The following is a 22041-nucleotide window of genomic DNA, read 5'->3' on the forward strand; positions in this document are numbered from 1 at the left end:
TTACATACAATTTTTTAAATGCTCCTAACTCTTAAAATAATTAAACATTTGAAAAAAAAAAACAAATATAGCGGCATAGCTGTCGAATTCCGTTAACTCCGGGTTTATCTGTATGTAGCCGTTTCGTCGTCGTTTAAGGAAACTATATGGCATAGTAAATTTCCAAAAACTTTTTTTTTTTAATTATTTTTATTTTTATAAAAATATTAAATGTTGCATATAGCGTTGTTGTAACACGGGCATTACATTTAACTCAAGGAAACAATTGAAGTGCTGTGACTGTGACATATCAATGTCATTTTGAAAAACAATAGTCCAAAATAGTATTTACGTTTAGCAGCAAATTTAACTCATACTTAACACTAATCAATATGTAAACAGGCCCTAAGCCACGTGTATATGCTTGTAAAAGCCTTATAAGATAAAAATTAAATATTGATTATCTCCGAATTAGCTGTAAGATAACATAACGAAACTGGCAGGGGCCAGCTGGATGTGGGAGGCCCAAGACAGAAAGAAGTGGAGGGTTCTGGAAGAGGCCTTTACCTCCTAAGGGTTCTGGTGTGTTACCTCACAAAAATTAATATTAGGTCTAAGATCCTAGGTTAAGTATTTTGTAATATTTTCACCCAGAAATAAAAGGCTTTCTTATTTTATTATCTCCAAATTGGAGTTAATTAGAATAACGGTGTTTTTGAGAAAGTTACTTAATATAAGCTCAGGGATGCACCCATGAAATTAACGGAAATCAAACAAAACCACAATGTATAAAAAAATTGTGTCAAAATATTTTGAATGAAGGCAATTTCACACGGGTCCTCCACCTTCATCTTAATTCAAATTTTTACTGGTAGCAAGTACCAACACTTTGGGTGTCTTTGCTAAAAGTGCCATAATGGTTCAACTGTTGATAAATTCATTCACAAAGTTTAAATTTATTTCTATGTACTTACATTCATAAAATAAATTATTGCTAAAAGAGCCAATGGCAGAATAAATAAATTAATATTGGGAGCGTGCACGACTGTCACGCAACCTAGTGTCCGCAAGTCTAGGGGAAAACGTCAATTCGCTCCATCTTATAAAACTACTCCAAAACTAAAAACTACTCAACGGATTTTCATACGACTTTCATCTATCAATAGAGTGATTCTTGAAAAAGGCTTAAGTATATAACTTGTTAAGGTTTTGTGTAAAATGTTTGAAATATAACGATGTTGTCGGAAAAAATCACGCTGGCTAGGAGCTTTAATCGAAAACGCTGCCTAATCCGTTTGAGCTATAACAACACAATGTATTGTGGGGTTGTTTCTCATTCATAGGTCTACAAAAAAGTCCGCGATGTTAAATCTCTATCTTTTAAGGATAACTTACTATACATATTCGTTACTTCTAGAAAAAGATCACGTAATACGTGGCATTTGCAAAGCTATTTACATGGATACATTATTAACAATTATCAAAATAAATACGTTAGTTATATTAAGCATTTCATACAGCTTACAATGGTCCCTTACACCATACAATTTAAATGAATATTTCAGGAGTAATCGTAAATCAAAGTTTCATTTCGAGCCATATAATTGTACGAAATGTTAAAGACGCTATCCGCAGTTAGTTCAAATTTTTACCACCTTATGCGCTGGGATCGCTTTACTTACCCCCACCATGCACTTCGCACGGTCCCAATAATGTACTTACATGAGTAGTAGCAGCACTATGGATCAATGGTGTTGGCTCAAATATACAGACTTCAGCACCATATGCCGCAGCAATCTTTCCAGTATCTGTACTGCAGTCCAGGGAGCCGATACGGATGTAGCCATGGATAGCTCCAGGGATAATCTGGACCCTCTCAAAATTTGAAGCTAGTATCACTATGTTGCAGCCTGCAGCATAAGCCTGAAAACAATATTGATGATACAGCGACTGATTTGAAAATACTACATTAAAACCCACTTAACCTATTAACTTTTTTCATCAAGCATGCTGTCACTGTCCGTACGAAGTTACAGTCTTATTTATCAGACTGCAGTGAAATGAGCTGGATATTGTGTCTTATATATCAGACTATGGCAGTTGAAAGGTTAAGAAGATTAACAAGGCAACACTTAAATAACGAATTTAATCCAGGAAAGCACTACTAGAGAAAAAAAACTAATTATTATTATTAAATATTTTAATTTGTGTTTATAATTAGTCATACTACTATTATAGTCAGTACTATGTAGTAATGTATCAGTAAGCTGAAGATGCCAGTTCAATTTTGTCACTGGAGAGCTTGATTACATTTGCTTTAATGTATGACATTTATTTCAGTTTATAAGTATTGGCTAAACCATGAACCAAGGAAAGGGAACCAACCTAATTGCAGGGAACTGTGTTAAAAGATGTGTTACACGGGAAGTCATAATAGTAATAATTACCTACTATAAGTTATTTTAATTGCATAACTAGAGACTGAGGACCCCACAGTTAAACTCATTGTTGAGTTTTGTGGGGCTATAACTATATTTTAAGAATACCACTGTATCTTATTAAATTAAATAATAAAAAAATATGATCATATTAAGTGGCTTTTACTGCACTATGACTATGAGAAATTCAACAAAGACTAGGCTTACAGGAAATACAAGGAAACAAGTAACCTCAATGAAAAATATTGATTACTGACAACTAAGTTAAAATATGGAATTTGCTCAAATAAAATACAGTTTCTTGATAACCTCATTATTGTGAGTAAATTGGAAATAGGCTATGATTTGGAATGGTTTGTCAACTGTGGCATATTATAACAATTAAACTTTTAGATATATAATATTAATTAAGGGATAATCAAGAATTTCATAAAAATTACTACTGTGGCTGTTTGTAATAATAGGCATATGGGTTAATTTAAAATATATTTTGAGTAGGTGGGATAGTGGTATATGATATCAAATCATATCAAAAAGGTTTAAGTAAAACATAAAAAGGCAAGTAGATGTAAGATACATTACATAACCATACATGCTAAGGGGTTAGTTACAAAGTGTTTTTAATAATACAATGCAAATTATTATTGAATTACTTTTATATTAATTTCATGCATGCTTAGGGCTTTTATTTCCAAATTATTTAAATAACTAATTTAAAAATAAAATATTTTGTATTGCAACTAAAATGGTCAGGTTTTTTCTTAGATATACAACACTACACCTATGCAAGCAATACCAAAAAATGTATGATACCATTAATACCTAATGATGAAGTATATTTGTTGTAATATGACATAGTATAAACAAACATCAGTAATAAATTAAGTGTTATCTGTGAGTGTTTAGAAACTATCTATGATAAGTACTTTGGTAGTACTCTAAAAGATTGCCAGAGATAAATCATAATTAACTAAGGTTCAAGAATAATGGTGTGAACTTGAAATTAAATCAACAAGACCATAATAACAATGACAAGCAATGTAACTGATCACCTGCAAGGATAACAATGGTATCTACAATAACATTCTTATTTAAATAACTGTAGCTAACAGATGCAAATTAATGTTCAAGGAAATTATCTTACTCTTTCATGAGGCCATTTACTGGGTGCAAAGCACACAGAATCCTGCTAAAATTTCATTACAACCAGAAACCTACTAGAACACCCAATGTAAAATATTGTGCCTTATCAATCTAGGCTAAATTAGATTTTCCTGTTAGGTCTATTACTCTATTAGCACCTTAAAAGATATCTCATCACAAGACCTAGCTTAATAAGAAGTGTCATTTAATGTTCAACCATATGACTTACTGTGAAAGGGATTCCCTCGACTGAACCCACAGCAAAACATTGATCTCCTGAATTACAGGCTCCACTTAATACTTGGTGACAGTTCATACTGAACTATTTAACTAAAATTTCTTCGCTATAACTTTTCCACACCACCAAAAGTCACTAGCATAACTTCAATGTAGTAAGACATAGCTAACTAAACATACAAGGAATCTTCTCAACATTTTAATATTTCTTTAATCACGAATATTACAAACGAAATGACACCATACATCGAACGTGAGAGAATGACGTAGTGTGAAAGAAAGAGATAAAAAATAGATCACGTTCAAAATTCATAAATTCTTTCACTTAATTTCATTATACCCAAATATTTTTTTGTTAAAAATATATGTTATTACTATGTCTAAGCAATCAATTAAACAAATTGTTCACATATTAATAATTTTTCAACACAATACTTGTAAACATTAAATGAATCACATACCATTAGTAGACAAAGTAATCGTTTCGGAACGATCTTTTCAACTAAAGTTGCTACAGTAAAATGTAAATCGAGGTTTTGGGGGTAATTTCATGACTAATATGCAAAACGAGGTACCATATTATAGAATAGATATAAAACATTTAAAAAAATATCTTTCAGGAAAAAAACATGACCTTGATTAATTTGTAACAAGCAGATACGTGTAGGAGTGATATAACAAATTTTATATTTCTACCGGAAGCGTTTTTGAACTTGATTGATTATAGTTTGCTTTTACGATTTTACCAAACATTAAAATTGCATCCCTCTCCTAAATATGGCAGACACAACAACATTTGATGTAACGTAAACCACGAAATGAATGTAAAATGCCTCAAATTTCATAACCTATTTTTTCCGAAACGGCACTTTAGTATTTAACTTTATAGGCGAAAAGTATAAGCAAAACTATTGCAATCGGTTAAAAACCACATGAAATGAAACATTGAAATCCAATTTACTTAAAACATTTCTTGGACGCAACTTCTTTAAAAGGTCAGTGTAAAAGCACTTAGGGTACTTCCATAAGTATAGGGAGGGGGAGGGGAAAGTGGAGTTAGAGGCAGAGTACACGAGAGTCAAGAGAAATAGGCACAATAAATTTTGTAGTCTAAAAGTGGCTTCACAATTTCCCTAGAGTAAGGCCAAGATACCTCTTCAGTGATTTTTATAGCACAGACGTGAAAGTGTTATTTAAACGTCATAATTTCATAGAAGTTTGAAGTTTATAATAACATTTGCATGCCTGTGCTTTAAGAATCGCTGTGTCGTCCCATTTGAGGTCTATATTCTCCGAGGCCTATACACTTTTTGTCATATTTAATAACTTTTGCCTGGCTACACAATAGAACCATCAACGACATAGAACGTAACGTTATTTGCTTGTTGCATATTATGTATGACAGTTCAATTCACATGCGTATGATTTCCCAATTTTCCCATTTGATAACTTTTGATACTATCGTAGTGGTTCAAATCAAGTCGCTTAACATTTTAGTATCATTAATTTTGATCTATTTATTTAGATCGGACAAATCATTGACAACTCTAAACGTGAAAGTTACGTTGTATGGTTGACTGAGAGACGAGTTTATAGTTGGTTGACTGTTTTTTGTGTACGCGTATTGATTATCGCAGAATCCGAAAGAAATTAATTTACGGAGACTTTAGTTAAACAATAGTGGAATTTGTGTTTGTGTTATCAGCTACAGCACCCATTAGCTCTTTGCTGGAATTGGATTGTGGAAAAGGTAAGAGTTATAATCTGTATCAGCAGATTATTCATTTCTTTCCACTCTCGTTTTTAATAGAAAGTTAGCCAGTGATTTGCGAAGTACTACTAATTGAAATAATGGCATAGAAAATCGAATAATGTTAGTATTGATATGATGAAGGCAGTTCAAGTTAGTGATATAAGGTTTGAATACTTAGGTATACATGGTACAGAGTTTAAAGGGGCTAGTGTACATAATAATATTTCACTAACAGACAGTAATTGTGACTAAAGTTAAGGCAAATTTAGATTTGATTATTATAAAGAAAATACGTTGTGTAGTTTTGGGCCTCATGCTCTTTCTTAGCACTCAAAGTTTGATCTTTTGTGTATATAGAGGTATATAATAATATGTAGATCAGAAATTCAGAATTATTTGGAAGTATTATATGATAGTATCAGCATGAAGTTTAAATAAATATGTGACTGTGGCAGGCAAAACGTCCCACTGTGTCGCTTGCCATAAGGACAAGATTTGCTTGTATCTTTATACAAATAACTTGACAAGGCGTCATTGTCACAAGCGACCAAGTGGGATGTTTTGCCGGCCGTGGTCACATTGTTGCAGCTGTCTATACCAGTTCATCTTAGTTTAATTTTTGTAAGGCAACCATTAGAATAGCCCATTTATTTTATTTATAGCCTCATTACTATATCTATAGTTTTCCTTAATCTATGATAAACGATTATGTGTGCCTTTGGGCAAAGGCCTCCCCAAATCTTCTCCACTCTTCCTTATTTTGCACTAATCTGGTCCATGTTTTAGTCCTTCCAGCCATGTCTTCTATTTCATCGGACCATCTTTTAAATTGCCTACCTCTGTTTCTTTTATGTCCTTTAGGGTGCCATAGTCTTACAATTTTACTCGATTTATCTCCTCCTCTAATAGTATGTCCAGCCCACTTCCATTTCAGTTGTTTTGTTTTGTATGTCACATCAGTAAATCCTGTTTTGTCTCTTAAATCCTTGTTACTTATTTTGTCAATTCTTCTTCTCTTTAAGATGCTTCTTTCCATGGCTCTCTGAGTTATGCTCAACCTTTTACATTGTGCTTTGGAATAGGCCATACTTTAGCTTATATAACCTGACAATCTTGTGTTTTATTTTAGTAAGTATTTGCTTTTTTTCAAGAACTATTTTTTCTTCTCTATTCAGCACAAGCAACATTTCAACTTGTGGGTTTGACCAAAACCCTCACCCAAAACCCACAGCTTGTGACTTATGACCACCACACATATATGAAAGGTTAATGTCAGATACCTATAACCTTCATGGTAATTAATAATATCCATGACCCTGGAGCTATTAACATGTTTGCTGCGACAATTAGTGTAACTGGTAACCAACCCGTGTACATCCCGTGGACCCGGGTATGTCCTTAAATGGACCCGGGTACATCCTTAAACTACGTCCAAAAGAGAGGTATGGGCATTGTGAATGTCATCTCGCTTTGTGTGGTAGGTAGTCATTCCAGATCTAGAGCAGAGCCCAACTGGGGAAGTACCTCCTTACAGAAAACAGCACCCAAATAACACTAGACCCTACTCATAGTGTTGTGTTCCTGCCGGTAAGTAATGTTGCCAGAGCTCAATGAGGGGGGGGGGGGGGCGGGGTTAAAACACTCCCTCTGTGGGATTTGTCTGTGTCTGTGGTAAGAATTTGAACTTGGAACCTATGTTATTTTTGCTTTTACCAATGCAAATAAATATGAAGTATCATAACTGTTTGGAATAACGATTATTACAAATTAACTCAATTTTCATACCAATATTTTTTTTTTTCAACATATAATACTATTTTCATCTAATAAAAAATTTGTGTCCATCCAAAGTTTTGGTTTCTGCATAAAATCCATATATTGGCTGTTATTCCTCTAACTAAAGCTAGGCTATAAATTTATTATGATCCAATCTACAACAAATATTATTGTTAAATATTTTCATCAGTGAACAATAAAATTACCATTCAATTGTCCACACATCTGTTTGACTAAAAATATTGTTATTAATATTTTATCTTTATTTGTGATTTTCTGCTTTGTTTGTTATCATTTTACATTCATTCACGTGATAAGTGCGATTCTCTGGCAACAACCCATTTATTTATTTTGTTTTATCATGAAAGGAACACTTGTATTTCTAATTGAGTCTAATAACTCAGTAAAAGGCAAAGACAAGTAAATAATTAAGACTGTCAATCAATATGGCATCTTAATCCTCGTTTTTTGTAAATTCCCCATCATGCACTGTTTACGCTACTTAGTAAAGTCTCAAAAACATATATTTTTTTAAAGGTTACCCCCCCTAAAATGTACAGGGAGGACTCTATGGAGTTATCTGCGAGCATTAAAACATGGTATTACGTTATAGTGATGTGACATGATTATCCCTTACAAATAAGTACACAACAACTTTTGTTACCTTGTGTGTTAATAAAAAAGAAACATAGAAATAAGGATGCGTCCAAGTTCAGATATGTTTGGGCACTGAGGCCGTCACTATCTATTTCATGCTCACTGTACAAGAAAATTTATTAGGAGCGAGCGCAACATAGTACAAACACGAGACCTGTCTTTGCCATTTGCTGGTCTCTGGTGCAATTGTGCCAAACTACATTTGCCTGCATTAAAACGGCCTCAATTGAACTATTCTGAACCTTACTGCTATTATGAGTACGAATACCGTGAATTGCTTGTAGGCAACGCGCTGTTCATGATGTCATCCATGTTTTTTACTCGCACAAAGAAGATTATACATGTGTGTTAAGGAATCATTAAGGTGAATGATTTTAGACACTAGTGTTATCCAGAATATCTACCTAGTTATTCATTTACTTAATAGGTAAGTTAACCTACTTGTGTTTTAGAGTCCCGCTTACCTTTACGAGTCAATACGGTGAAGAGCCGTATACAGGGCTCCGTTTGGCAACCTTTGTTACGAACTAACCTACGTAATCCCGATTTATTAAATATTTATAATTGTTAAATAGTGTAGTTATCCACACGGTAAATTGTATAAGCATTTATGATTATCATTAGGTATATGGAATTCAGCCGCTCGTCTAGTGTTTTTGCTGTTGATAGGTACCTTCCCAACTTATTTCTCGAACATAATAAAATTATTATAAACTTATTTCTTCTGTAGAGTTTAAGATCCGTGGAGATCCGTAAGATACAGAAAATCGTGGTTTATCCGTGCTTCCCACATAATAACGCTCAATTACTACATCAGCTGCATCTGAAGTCTATATATGCAGCTGGCATAGCAGGTACACACCAATTTGACACTGATTTTTTGTACCTTATACAATGGGGTATAAAGTCTATTTTTGCTTGATGTGAAACTAATACGCTTGTATTGTAAGTTTACAAAGTGCACTCGACACGCGGGGGGTCTCTATTTATAGTAATAAGCCCCCCTGGCGTATTGAGCGGGAGGTTGACAGCACTTGCTCGCTTTTAAAATAGTACCTTTAACACAGAATGAGTCCAGACTAGAGTAACTCCGTACCTATAATCGCGCTGTGAGGGTCACTGTCATGTCAATAGAGGGTCACATGAACGTAGTTGCTACCATACAATTGAAGTTTCGCTTTCGTTTTAATACACTTGCTGAAATAACATGAAATTTGGCATGAACATTAAATGTCTGGTATTAGGTCATTCATGGTTTAAACAGACCACACGTTCATTATTCCGTGCGGCTGTGTCTAAACCCCGTATAGCTCATGAGCCGACCTCCAGTAGATGGCACTGTAAGAAGAAGATTAGTTTGTTGCTAAATATTGCAATACAAATAAAACAGCGATTTTCATGTTATTTCAGTATGTAATTTTAACTGACGTACTAAAAATGAAGACATAACATACCCATACAAATGGGAGTGGCTACCTTTTAGGCGGAGGGTTCGTGAGACCCTAAGCGGGCGCACGCACGTGGGTGCCACTGTAGGTAATCCGTAGCACGCGTCCGTGCCATTAGCGTATTGCTCCAGCGATTGATAATAGACATAGATGACAAACTAGCTCTGCAAAATTACCCCACACACATTGTGCCGAAGCAGGCGGGGCGTCAACTATGTGCCGCTGAGATATTTAGTTCGCAAATGGCGGCCCGTTGTCACAGTCGTAGTAAGAGGTATTAAAATTATATCTTTAATAAAAGAAATACGCCTTATTGTGCGGATAAATGATGTGCTAGTCGTTCCAATAAACACTGGAAAAAACATGGGATTACCTTTCACGTATAGTTTAGCTAGGATCATATTATTTTGATTTCTCTTGATCAAAACGGATTTTATATGGGGATGATGTATGCATTTTAAACAATCGTTGATATTAAGAAACCTTTATTTTAAATTTGTTCAGGTTGTTGTTTTGATAATTTAAATTCGTGATAGTAAATACGAATCGTCGTAGGTGGCGCTTTTGTATGTGTACATTTTTACTGTCCTGGTATCTCGCTGCTATTTTTTTTTTATACCACGACGATGACAAACAAGTATACGACCCGCCTGATGGTAAGCAGTCACCGCAGCCTATGGACGCCTGCAACTCTAGAGGCTATTTATAACTTTTCATTAAATTCGCGGACGGCTGGACCGATTTGGCTAATTCTGATATTGGAATATTTCTAGATCCAGAGACGGTTTGAACGGTGAAAAAATATGGAAAGAATGCGAGGAAAATAGTTAAAACAATAATGATAATTTCATATACAAACTGTTCCTACGACGACGTGTTCAATACGATTTCTGCATGTTTGCTCTGATCAAGATGAAAATCGATATCTGAGGATCCTGGAGGACCTTTATAATGAATCGGAGGTCAAAAATAAAACAAACGCATGCCATCTTGGATTTCTGCATCTTTTCTCGGATCATAATCAATATCGAGGAGGCCTAATTGCCTTTAAACACGTGCGACAAACGAACAAATAATAAGCCTGTATATTAATACAATTTAAAATAAAATAATAAATTATCATACAAAAATATTTCATTTAAAACGTTCTATATCGCATGAAACCTCCCTAGGCAGTTATAGCTTTTTTTTCACAATCCATAACTCCCGCGGGAACAAAATAGGCCTTTGTCCTTCAGTACACCTGCATGAAATAAGATCTTTTTCGAGCAAGTGTGATGACAAGGTATTTTCATAGTATGAGGCTATTATTGTTACTCTGGTTTTAATATTCTCTGGGAAATTGGTTTAAAATAACTAAAATGTTTGCACTCGGAGGCAAATTGAATAATTTACCCATTATCTTATAATATCCATGGAGATCGCTATTAATTATACGTTGGATAATATCGGTTAAATATACAGGTGCCACTAGAGAAAGTAGATATAAAACATTATTTAAAAAAGATAATATTCCGTCACAATGATGTTAATTAAGTAATCACTTAATCAGGTTGTAAACAGTTTACAAGTGATATTTTGATAGAAGAATATTTCAAGTTAACTACCTCTACCTACTCTTACTCTACATAAGTACTTACCTTTTAGTACTACCCATAAGCAGCGGCGTAGCGTATGTGTTTGCCGCCCGGGGCCGATCAGAAATTTGCCGCCCCAATTTATGTTATGATCAACATCACTTAGTCAGGTCATAAGTTCTGTCACAAAGATTTTTACTGATAAAGAAGTTATAGATACAGTTTTGCATTAAGTGTTCAACATTTTTCTTATGCTACGTCGGTGGCAAACAAGCATACGGCCCGCCTAATGGTAAGCAGTCTCCGTAGCCTATGTACGCCTGCAACTCTAGAGGAATTATATGCGCGTTGCCGACCCTGACCCTCCGCACCCTCATTGAGCTCTGCCAACCTTACTTACCGGCAACACTTTGAGTAGGATCTAGTGTTATTTGGCTGCGGTTTTCTGTAAGGTGGAGGTACTTCCCCAGTTGGGCTCTGCTCTAGATCTGGAATGACAACCGCTGTTCTGTGCCCTACCACACAAAGCGAGATGACTTTCACAATGCCCATACCTCTCTTTTGGAAGTTGTTTAAAGACGGATCCGGCTTCAAACATATGTAATATCAAAAAAAAAGTTATATATATTTTTTTTTTATGTCGCGTGTATTCGCGTCTAACGACAATCCCAAAGTGAACAAGTAGTAAATAAAGACGAGCTTTACATTTTAAAATAATTATATTACATTTTTATCAGTATAAAACAAGCTTTCAAATCATGGCAAACTTTTTTTATTAAAAGCGTTGTATAACATTTTATTTGTAATACTTGTGACCTGACTAAGTAGTTAATAAACAAGACAAAGTTAGTTGGAAAAGGTAAAATACAAAAAAATTCTTCAAAAACTAAAACTCGACTACTGAAAATTTGGCTCATAAACTTATGAAAAAAGAAAAAGAAATCATCTGAAATAATCACATAGAAAATATTGTATATTTTCTTCTTTTCAATAAAGAAATACAATGTAACATAATTTACTTAATTACGTTCATACACTATATACAATTACACTGTATGAACGAGAAACCCGTCAGATGTTAACCACGTATTCCTGTCTTAAGAAGCAAAAAAAAATTATTTGTATTTTGATCAAATTCGGCAAAAAAGTGTGTGTATGTGTTTTCTGCACACGACACGTTATTTATTTTTACATGTTGGCAAAAAAAACTTTACAACGAATAAATAGTTTTTTTTTATATATTTGCAGATAAATTTTGCGAGTTTCCTTTAAAACTTTAATGCCTCTTAGTAAGGTCACATAGTGCTTGCGTCGTCGCAGCCATAGAGGCGTTTTTCACTGAGTTATTACAAAAACGAATTTTCACAAGAATTCTCATTATCTTTATAACAAGACCGATTTTAGAAAACTTTGTATGACATTTTAGTTTCTAAACATGTGGTCAAAAATACACTTTTAACATCTGTCGGATTCCCATTGTGTATATTCAATATTGATCGTCCATACAAAAAGAGAAAACGTTTTTCCACTTGTAAATATTTTCCATTCTCCATGATTTTTTAGTATGTTATTGACACAATGAAAAAACTAAATTATAGGTTTTCCTTAAATAATTCTTAAAAAAAGCGAATCCTATAAACCTATAATAAACTATGCTGAAGCGATGGACATCAAAATCAAAGTGATTTGTTAAGATTTAGTTAGTGGAAAACGTTTTCTCCCGAAATGTAATTTCATAGAAAAAATACCGTTATTTTGCAAGGATCGCAAAGCTATTCTTCCCTTTTCAGGTAAAGGTAAATGATTATTTCAGGTAAGAATGTTTTCTTATTTCATACGTTTTATAGTGCGATTTTCAGTAGTCGGCCTTACATTTAATAATTAATTATGGGGTTATAATCCTCCCGCTGCGCTAAACGAAGTTGCCGCTTTCCGCCTCCGTCGAGAAGTTCGTTTAGCGCAGCGAGAGAAAAGTTGACGCTTTCCGCCCGGAGGGCAGAAAATAACTATTAAAGTCATTTTACATTATTTTTGTGGCAGGGCAAAGCGCCCAATGCATTAGGTTACGCCCGATGCTTTTGCATGAGGGCGCCGAAAGCGCCCGTTATTCAATCGCCCGCAGCGCGACACGTACGTCGAGCTACGCCCGACTCTTTCAATATGAGGGCACCGAAGGCGCCCGACATTGAGTCGCGCGTATCGCGCCACGTTTATCGGGCTGCGCCCAACTATTTTTGAACGAATGATGGCGCCGAGGGCGCCCGGCTGTAGATCGTGCGCAGAAGGCGCTGTGTTAAAATTGATGTGACGTCATATAGGGTTATAGGCGTGTTATAGGTTATACCTATAACCAGCGGACAAGCGTGTAAGCTCGTCGGTGGTTTGGAACGCCGCACTCCGGTAGCGATTGACCGCCCCCGCACACCCGCCCCGCCCCACGCCGTTCGCTCTCGCGGTGCGTTAATAGTTCATTTCGTGGCTTGATTTGAAAATATTGATTTCTTAATTTTATATTTTTTTAAATACCGTTTTTGCCGCCCCCTCTTATGTGCCGCCCGGGGCCATGGCCCCCCTAGCCCCCCCCTCGCTACGCCTCTGCCCATAAGCTTTGGTTTTTTTTGTGAATCCCGGCAAAGCGTATTACGCTTTTCGGCCGGAGAACAAAGAATACATATTTTTTATCAGATGTAGATGATGTAGTCGTGGTTCTGTGATTATGACAAGCATCACATAACCGTAACGTAACTTTCAAATTGCGTAACGTTATGAATTAAATATGCGAAAAATCGGTTTTCACTGACCGGTTTATAGTCTTGTTGATGAACACGATATTATTATAAACCACGTCATCGTAGAAACTGTAGAAAGTCTTCAATTCGTAGAAACTACCTTAGTTACGATTTTCCTGGGACCGAAAAGGTTTATATCGGGTTCCGTCCATTTGGTATAACTTCCGTGACCCGAAACGCATCTGGCATAACCTATTTGGCAGAACTGTAAGAACTGTTTTTCGACGAATATTAAATTTGCAGAAAGTGGATCAAATAATATATCGAAGCGGCCAAGGTGCTGAAAAATATCTGAACACGTACTCTAGGGCCTTGACAATAGATGTGTGGTCAGGTATTTGTGAGTACTTTAGGCGCTCCGATATATCTGATATCAACTGTACAGTCGACGATAACAGTAGGTTTACTTTTTCACCCCATTGCAAAGGAGTAATATCTATGACTTCGGCTGTTTTGGTACTTTATTATTGCCCAATTTCTTTTCAAAATCTACTTTTGTTTTTGAATAAACATGAAATCGAATATGTATGGATATTCTCCGAAACGTTTTTATCATTTTTGCCCGATTCAATCCAAGTTAATATCATAATATTTTGATAAACCCACGCAGAGAGATGCTGGAACAGCAAAAAAGTTTTATTTGATATATTTGACCGAATCATCAGCGAAGGTCCCAATTTTGAATCGGGCAATCTCACGTATGTCAGGAATAGTCCGGATGTTGCAGGTCGCAATTCTCAATCGATTCTCGTAATTTTATGACCAGATTCCATGATTAAATGGTTTTATTTTGTTGATCCAAATTTTGGTAATTTTTCAAGATGCGGAAATTGGCATAAAGGACTTAAGCGCCAATAGCGTCTATGGCGACCATTGTGAGTTAATTCAACGAACTGTGTTTAACTTTATTAGTTATTATTATTACATTTTCTAAGCTTATCGCGAGGTCTGCAGCTCACAAGAGTCACTACATAAATAGTTTATTATTTTACAGTCTTGGTTGAACATCTATTCCACATCGCGATATAAACAGGGTTCCTGTCGAAGGCAATAATACACCTTGTTAACCGCTAGAAAATCGCGTGCATAAAGAGAAATTCCTTGGTTATTTCGGCTTATGAAGGCCGCCATAATACAAGGAAAACATAAACTTTGTTTACCTGTATTTTTATACATACATCCTTTTCTTTGAACATCAACACGGGAACATCCATTTACGGTTTATTGGTATTTACAACATGCCCTGGAGCTGCATTCGAATTCTAAGAATATCAACTTGATTTGACATTACTTAAGCCACGTATTCATTATCAGGGGGCACGTTAGTGCCCCCGCCAAGACGAGCCAAACGTTCAAGTTACATACATATTTGGTCTATGGTGTAGATTTTGTGAAGTAAGGGCTTGTAGAGTTAGAAGCTTGGCTCTACGTTTCAGCGATCGGCAATTTTCTCAGAAGTGGAGCCTATCGCAGTACAAATCGCCAGTTTTTGAAGTGTCAACGAGCCACGAATTATGAATAATCTGCCTTAAGTTATTTACATCAAAAAATCAAGACACGCAGCAGAGTGTCAAGTCCAAGAAAAAGGTACTTGGTGGCACATTCGTATATTGTTTTGTATTTACGCGCACTATTAGAACCACTTTTGCAGTTTTGACCCTTTGATAATTAAAAAAAAAAACACTAGTTCTCTGTGAGCTGTAAACCTCGCGATATAAGCTTAAAACGTGTAAGAACAAAAAATACTTCCCTACTTCTTTGAGTCATTATCACAGCGTACTCACAATGGTTTAAAATTGGCATAAAGGCTATAGACGTAAGTGCCAAAATGTACATCATTTTTAACATAAAAAAAACGAAACTGCAGAAAAATTCTATGTAACTACTGAACATGCTCACAAGATATCACGAGAATTGCGTCATTTGCGACCTCTAGAGGAGAACATCCGGATATACGGAGACCTTCGCTAACGCTTCGGTCAATAAACACGTGCGTTTTGGGTTAGACTAACTAGTACTCCAAAACATTTGACACACTTATTCGTATCGTATCAAAGATAATTTGAAATAGAGGTGGATTGTCAAAGAAAATTCTGTAGCCACAGTAAATTTACTGCTATCTTTAGACACACGATTAAAACTTTTGACTTTGAACGCCATTTGACTTTGATCCTTAATTATTTCACTGATAATTTGTTTAATGTCAAAAAGTGGCGCCATCTTACCGGGCATAACCCAAAGGCCACGGCGCCCTCGCTCGAAACGATGCCGCTCATTCAGTATGTAAGGGTATGAATAATACGGGGTTAGTTATTGTAATGCTTACCTTAATTCGGTCAGTGAATCATGTGTTATTTGATCAATATCATCAGGGCAACGTGTGGCTATTGAGTATTGATATGTTTGTGTCAGTTTTTTAAACGAATTACAAATAAAGTTACATATCAACATCCTGATGAGTGAATGATCAACCGATTAATCATTTGTTAAACTTGGTCGAAGGATTAAAATAAATACATGTAGGTACTAATTGTTACTTCAACACCTACGCTAGCCTAGGGTAATTAGTCTAACCCGTAATTAAGCATACTCAGCATTGGGTCTTTCGACCTCATTAATTAATTAATTAAGTAATTCGCGAGTCGAGTCGAATAGGTGTCAAAATGTGCCATTTGAACTAGTCAAAAAAAGTATAAGTATGTTATATATAAGACTTCTACAATGCGGACAAGCACAATTTTTACTACCTACTCGTACAAAATTTGTTTATCTTACAATTCTAAATTTAATTATTGATATTGAAAAATATGTTAAAGTTTCGAAGCGATGTTTAAAAATAAAACATATTTACAGCAAATATTTTCTCATAAATATTTGTAAAGTTTAACTATTACTAGAAAAAGATATAAGTTTTTGGCAAAACTTTCATGTTTGGTACAAGCTTTTAGCGCTGACTGTAATTTTCTTTCTACAGGCAACTAATACTCATCGAGAAAATCATTTAGTTCATTTAGTTTGCGTTATTTTATCACAGAGTTCCATCATCAGATCAGCGCCATGTCATCATAATATTGTATTTTCATCTGATTAATAGTACAATTTTAGCTCAATCGGGAAATTGGGAAGAGGATCAAATTTAGTTTCCAAGATTTGACCGACACTAACATACTAAGTATACTAACAGGGCAAGTTAAATAAAAGCTTGTAAAAAGTGACGCTGTACGAGCAATTAATTCTTCATATTTGAAATGCAAATGAAAACCTTTCATTTATTTGGAACACATCCACGTTTCACTTTTATAGATAAAATAAAATAAAATTGATACATCACACACTAACCTTGATACACCTAGGTCACAGCCTAACCGTCTTCATCAGCACTTTGATTACTAGTTAAGAAACGGAATATGAATTACTTTCATGCTTAATTAATACTTTATTTTATCACAACATTAAAGCCCAATTCATATAAAAAGAAAAAGGTATGTCTATGTACTCGTTAGTATCGTGACGTTCCACGAGTAATGGTACCTTATGGCGGTTTGCGCTTACGTCGCATACTAAGCATCGCATTCATATTAGCGTAAGCGCCGAAAGGCCTTTACCCGTGTAGCGATATATTACTATGGTGTTATTATGAAGTTCGTTGATAATCGCACTATCAGTATTTCATACATCTTCTAGATACATTTTTAAGAATGATAAGATTTCATAATGAATTCTAATAATTTGGGATACCTTATATCTTCTAATTTTCTTGTGTTTACTGTATTAAGAAACACTTAACTGACCGTCGGTGGACCTTTATGTATTTAAAATAAGGCTTATAAATTAGCAGATAACAATATCGACGTTGAAGCTATATTAGGTTGTGGAGTTTTTATATAAAGAATCCTTTGAGTCTGCCCATCATTGGTATTTCAATACCGAATACCTTTAAGGGACCCGAACGAGCAACTTTTACGAGAGCTTAGCCTGAATCCGCGATTTTCCAAACTTTTCGGGGAGCCCGGACTTTTGTTATTTCTAGGCCGCTAATGAGGTTTAGAAGTGATAATAAATGTGCTAAATATGTGAGATTTTATTCTACAAATTGTAACACATCGTATGATATTGTAACACAATTAAATGAAGATCAATCGTAACGTCCGACATATATGATCACGAAATTATCATATTAATTGCTAATTTAAATAATGAAATAAGTAATCAGTCGAAAGCCATTATTTTCAGAGGTTGGACCCATTATTAATAAAATAATACAAGATTAAAATACAGAGAAAGTAACATATTTATTTATTTACCACCAAACTTGCTTTGGAAGACAGACTAAATTCGTTTTAACAACCCTCGCTGCTGCGGCTATTAAAATATTTTTCACATAGCTTGGGATCTGTGGCAGCTGTCATCTCAATACAATTTCTAACCTTAAAATGCCAAATTGTATTGAGATTACAGCTGTCACAGAACCCAAGCTATGTGAAAAATATTATAGTGTAACTCGTAACCAAGCATAATGTATGACGAGTCTTTCGGCCCAATTCCGCAATCAAAGACTAGCGGCCCGATTAGAAGAATGATTAAGACACGTTTAAGATCTTGAAATGATCGAAAAGTAAACGACATGTCAAAATTGACGTTTATTTCGATTCCGCTGTGATCCCAGCATAGAAATAGGATAGTATAGAACGACTGTCAAACTTCAAAAGTGTGACCAAAAATGAAATGCTAGTGTGTGCGTAAATTGTCTATGTGCGAACAAAAATAGCGATGTCATGTTACAACATATTAATAATCTATCGATGTTTAACTGCTTTATCGACTACTTTAACTACTTTTTCAAATGTGTTTGTTCTTATAAAAAATGTAATAGGTATGAGTATTATTACTACTATTAGACCTTATTAGCGCCTTTAGTACCTTTAATTTTCTTTTACAGCGGACGCATAGTAAATGACAATACTGATAGTGATAACCGAGGCTACAGTTACAGTCGTTACAGTCAGCATCAAAATGGTCAAATATATAGGTACACATGTCTCACAATGGTCAAATATATATTGTTACTTATTTTACAGTACATATGGAGCTACTTTACCGCACTAGTGCGATAATTAGCACATTACGTAACTATATCGAAAATTTTAAGGGCCATATGTATTGTAATACATTTGCGAATAGTTAATTCGAAACTCGTGTCGACTTAAAATCGTATCGCCACTCATTGCGATTTTCTATTTTTCTCACCTGGTTTGGTGTTCTGGGACGTTTATTAACTAAAATACTCGCTACTTGACTAAATTACTAACGTAGTCCGAACAAGCACTAAGGAACGCGGCGCTGTCGGTAAAGCAGGTGACTCGCGTTGATGAAGCAGGTTTCTGTCGTATGCGGGTGTGAGTGGTGTAACATGTGCAATGTCGTTAACACAAACACATGCTAAGTGTTAACAGTAGGCGCAAATAGTTGACTTACCAAAGAAAATTTGAATTTCGCGCCTTTTCCGCCTGACATGTTGGGTTGGGTGTGTATACGCTGTGTACAAGTATACGCTGTCTTGTGTTTCCTTGTGTTGGCGGCAAAGCCGTGGAAAAGTGGTTAAAATGTAAGTAATGTGTTGGAAAGTGAAGTTTAAATTTATCGCTAAACATGTGCACCTTCAAAAAAGGTATTATAACAATCGTTATTATTTTAAGTCGGTTATAAAGGTTAATATCTTAATGATGTCTTGTGAACAACTAATTCCATACCTACTAATATACCGACAAGTTATCGATACAGTCATATGAACATTTTGTCAAGCCCTAGCGTAATGTAACAGTTTAGGTTTTTACACAAAATATTCTAAATTATTGACTAATATCATGAAATATTAACACACAATTGAAGAAAAAACTTATAATGAACTGTATAAATTGGCTTTTTACACTTTTTATGCTGTTAATTTGATAAAATATCGTTACGAAAATTTCGCTACGATTATCATAATTACCTGTGAAATGAGTATTTCCCTGGGTTTTTTGGCCCTGAAACACAACAACCCGGCACACAACATGACACCATCGTCATTAAATTACTTAATATTTATTTTTGTTTTTGATTCTCATATATTTTTAACGTTAAAAAATACGGCAATATGATCTTGGCCGCCTCGGCCGCCTTCGAATTCAAAAAAATTGTTACGTTTTCTCATATGTAGTCTGCCTCTTTCACACTCGTGGCTTGTTTATATACGTGATGGCTTCCCTTTCGCACACTTCATCTGTCTGTCAAGCGAAGCGTATGACAAGTCTCTGGATCCCAGTAAGATCTATCTACGATATTTCTAACGTCAAAGTGACATTGGTTGCCCGAATCGAGCTGCTTCTGTCAATTATACGACATAAAAACGATATCTAAATGAGAACTTATCTAAACCAGTAGGGCTAAGATGGTTCCATTTTATCGCTTGTCACTATGCCCGTCACTTTCGCACTTACATACTTGTTAGAACGTGACAAGCATGGTGACAAATGATAAAGAGCCGACCATCTTAGCCCTACAGAACTTATTTGTGTGCGAAAGCGTGTTGATATTTGAACAATTAATGTTTTTGCAGCATGCTTGTGTAAATGACGAGTTCCAGCTTACTTGTAAATTGAATTTTGTGTTATTCAAAAAAACAACTGAATACCTCATATTAGCCATCTCTCCTGTGACCTGTCGCTGGAACAGTCGAAATGAAGGCATATAAATATTTAACCAAGGTTTGACTCACCGTTCCATTCCGTCGGACCCTAATTCAGTCGCACTCGGTCCATATTTAACTCGGGCCATTCAGTATTCATGCAGCAAATGCCCGATGGTATTCCGTGGAGATCTTGTGTCCGAAAGTGGAGGTCGTAAAATAACCCTCGATCGTAAATGGTCCAATCGCGCTTAAGGAGCCCACACGTAGCGGTGTGGCACCGCTGCACCGCGTGGTACAGCGCGAGGCGCGGCGTGAAATTTTGTATCACGGATCACGGATTATTGACAGACTATAGGCTGTGCGTTGCCTAAAGTTTAAGTTTGGGCCCTAAACAATTGTGGGTAAAATTAAATTATAAACATCTATCTGTAATTGGAGCACTCAACGAAAGGATTTTTTAAATCAATACCTAAAGAGCTATATTTTGTTATGGGCAAGGTTTTAACTATTTATATGTGGACGAACTCGCGGGTGGAAGTTAATATATAGACTCGAAAGTTTTAGCAATTAAATATCTGTTTACTCCTAAATGAAGTATATTTGAAACTATAGCGAACAATTTTACTCTTCTAATTAAATGAAGACTAGAACTGTAGCTATTGTAAGCTCTAGTTTTTTGCCTAAAAATGTGCTCTGTTAAGTTCCGATTTTCTAACTAACATAATAGGATTTTAATTGAACGAATTTCTGCCAAGATGACGAAAATTAAACATTCGTATTAGCTCCATACGGGCTCTCATTTGTGATATGCACATGTCATTTTCCTTGCTGCCGGTTATTCCCCCATCCTATTACAAGCTCTCTAACAATCGTCTCACCTTTTAAGATTAAAAAAAATATGTTTACAATTAATTGGATGCGTTTCGTTTTCTTTGCAATCTTGGCCGACTATGCTGATATATCGCAGTGAAAGTAGACGGCAGACAGTCGGGCGCCGTTGACGACTTGTCTCGTGCCAAGATCGTGCCATAACGCCCACGCCACTAAATAAGGGCGAGATGTAGGTCTAGACCTAGATATAGATTCATATGACGTCATCGTTGCCGTTTTAAGACCAAATGAGAGCCCTATGGACATACAAAAGCCTCGATTTCGCGGACCGGATCTCGACTTAATTAAATAATCGATTCAGATAAATAATAGTCGTAACCCCCACCAACATGTATCTCTCGTGTACAGCTGTACAGTCGAGTTCATAAATAAATATGTAATATCTGGGAGCAAATAAAAACTAAAAAATGCGCGTTCTCCCAGAGATAAAACTTGGCTAGATCGATTTTTCGCCCTCGAAAACCCCCATATATAGCAAACTTCTTGCTCATTTAAAGGCATAAGATACATTTTGTCACCTTATTGCAATTGGATTAAGGTGAAGAAATGTATTAAATATTTATGCTCTCGACTGTACTGTACTTGAAGATTGCGATACATATAGCAGAGCAAACCATCCTTTGACGAACTATTAAGTAGACATCTAATCAGAAAATCCGACATTTATTCTAGTAATAAATTAA

The 22041-nt window shown here is 35.4% G+C and overlaps 2 protein-coding genes across 2 annotated transcripts in view; one reads left to right on the plus strand and one right to left on the minus strand.

Annotated features, from left to right (window-relative positions):
* The window catches only part of LOC133526793 (dmX-like protein 2), a 75209-nt gene extending 71158 nt beyond the window's left edge, over positions 1–4051 (minus strand). The window contains exons 1-2 of the mRNA XM_061863573.1: positions 3790–4051; positions 1702–1902 (exon numbers count right to left, since the gene is read on the minus strand). Coding sequence (XP_061719557.1) covers positions 1702–1902; positions 3790–3876 — 288 coding nt within the window. The 5' untranslated portion in view covers positions 3877–4051. The remainder of the gene's footprint in view (positions 1–1701; positions 1903–3789) is intronic.
* Positions 4052–5261: 1210 nt separating this feature from the next.
* Positions 5262–22041, plus strand: part of LOC133526888 (endophilin-A) — a 100578-nt gene continuing 83798 nt past the window's right edge. Inside the window, exon 1 of the mRNA XM_061863727.1 lies at positions 5262–5547. The gene's annotated coding sequence lies outside the window, so the exon portion shown is untranslated. The remainder of the gene's footprint in view (positions 5548–22041) is intronic.

The sequence above is a fragment of the Cydia pomonella genome, chromosome 17 (assembly GCF_033807575.1).
Source record: "Cydia pomonella isolate Wapato2018A chromosome 17, ilCydPomo1, whole genome shotgun sequence".
NCBI lineage: Eukaryota > Metazoa > Arthropoda > Insecta > Lepidoptera > Tortricidae > Cydia > Cydia pomonella.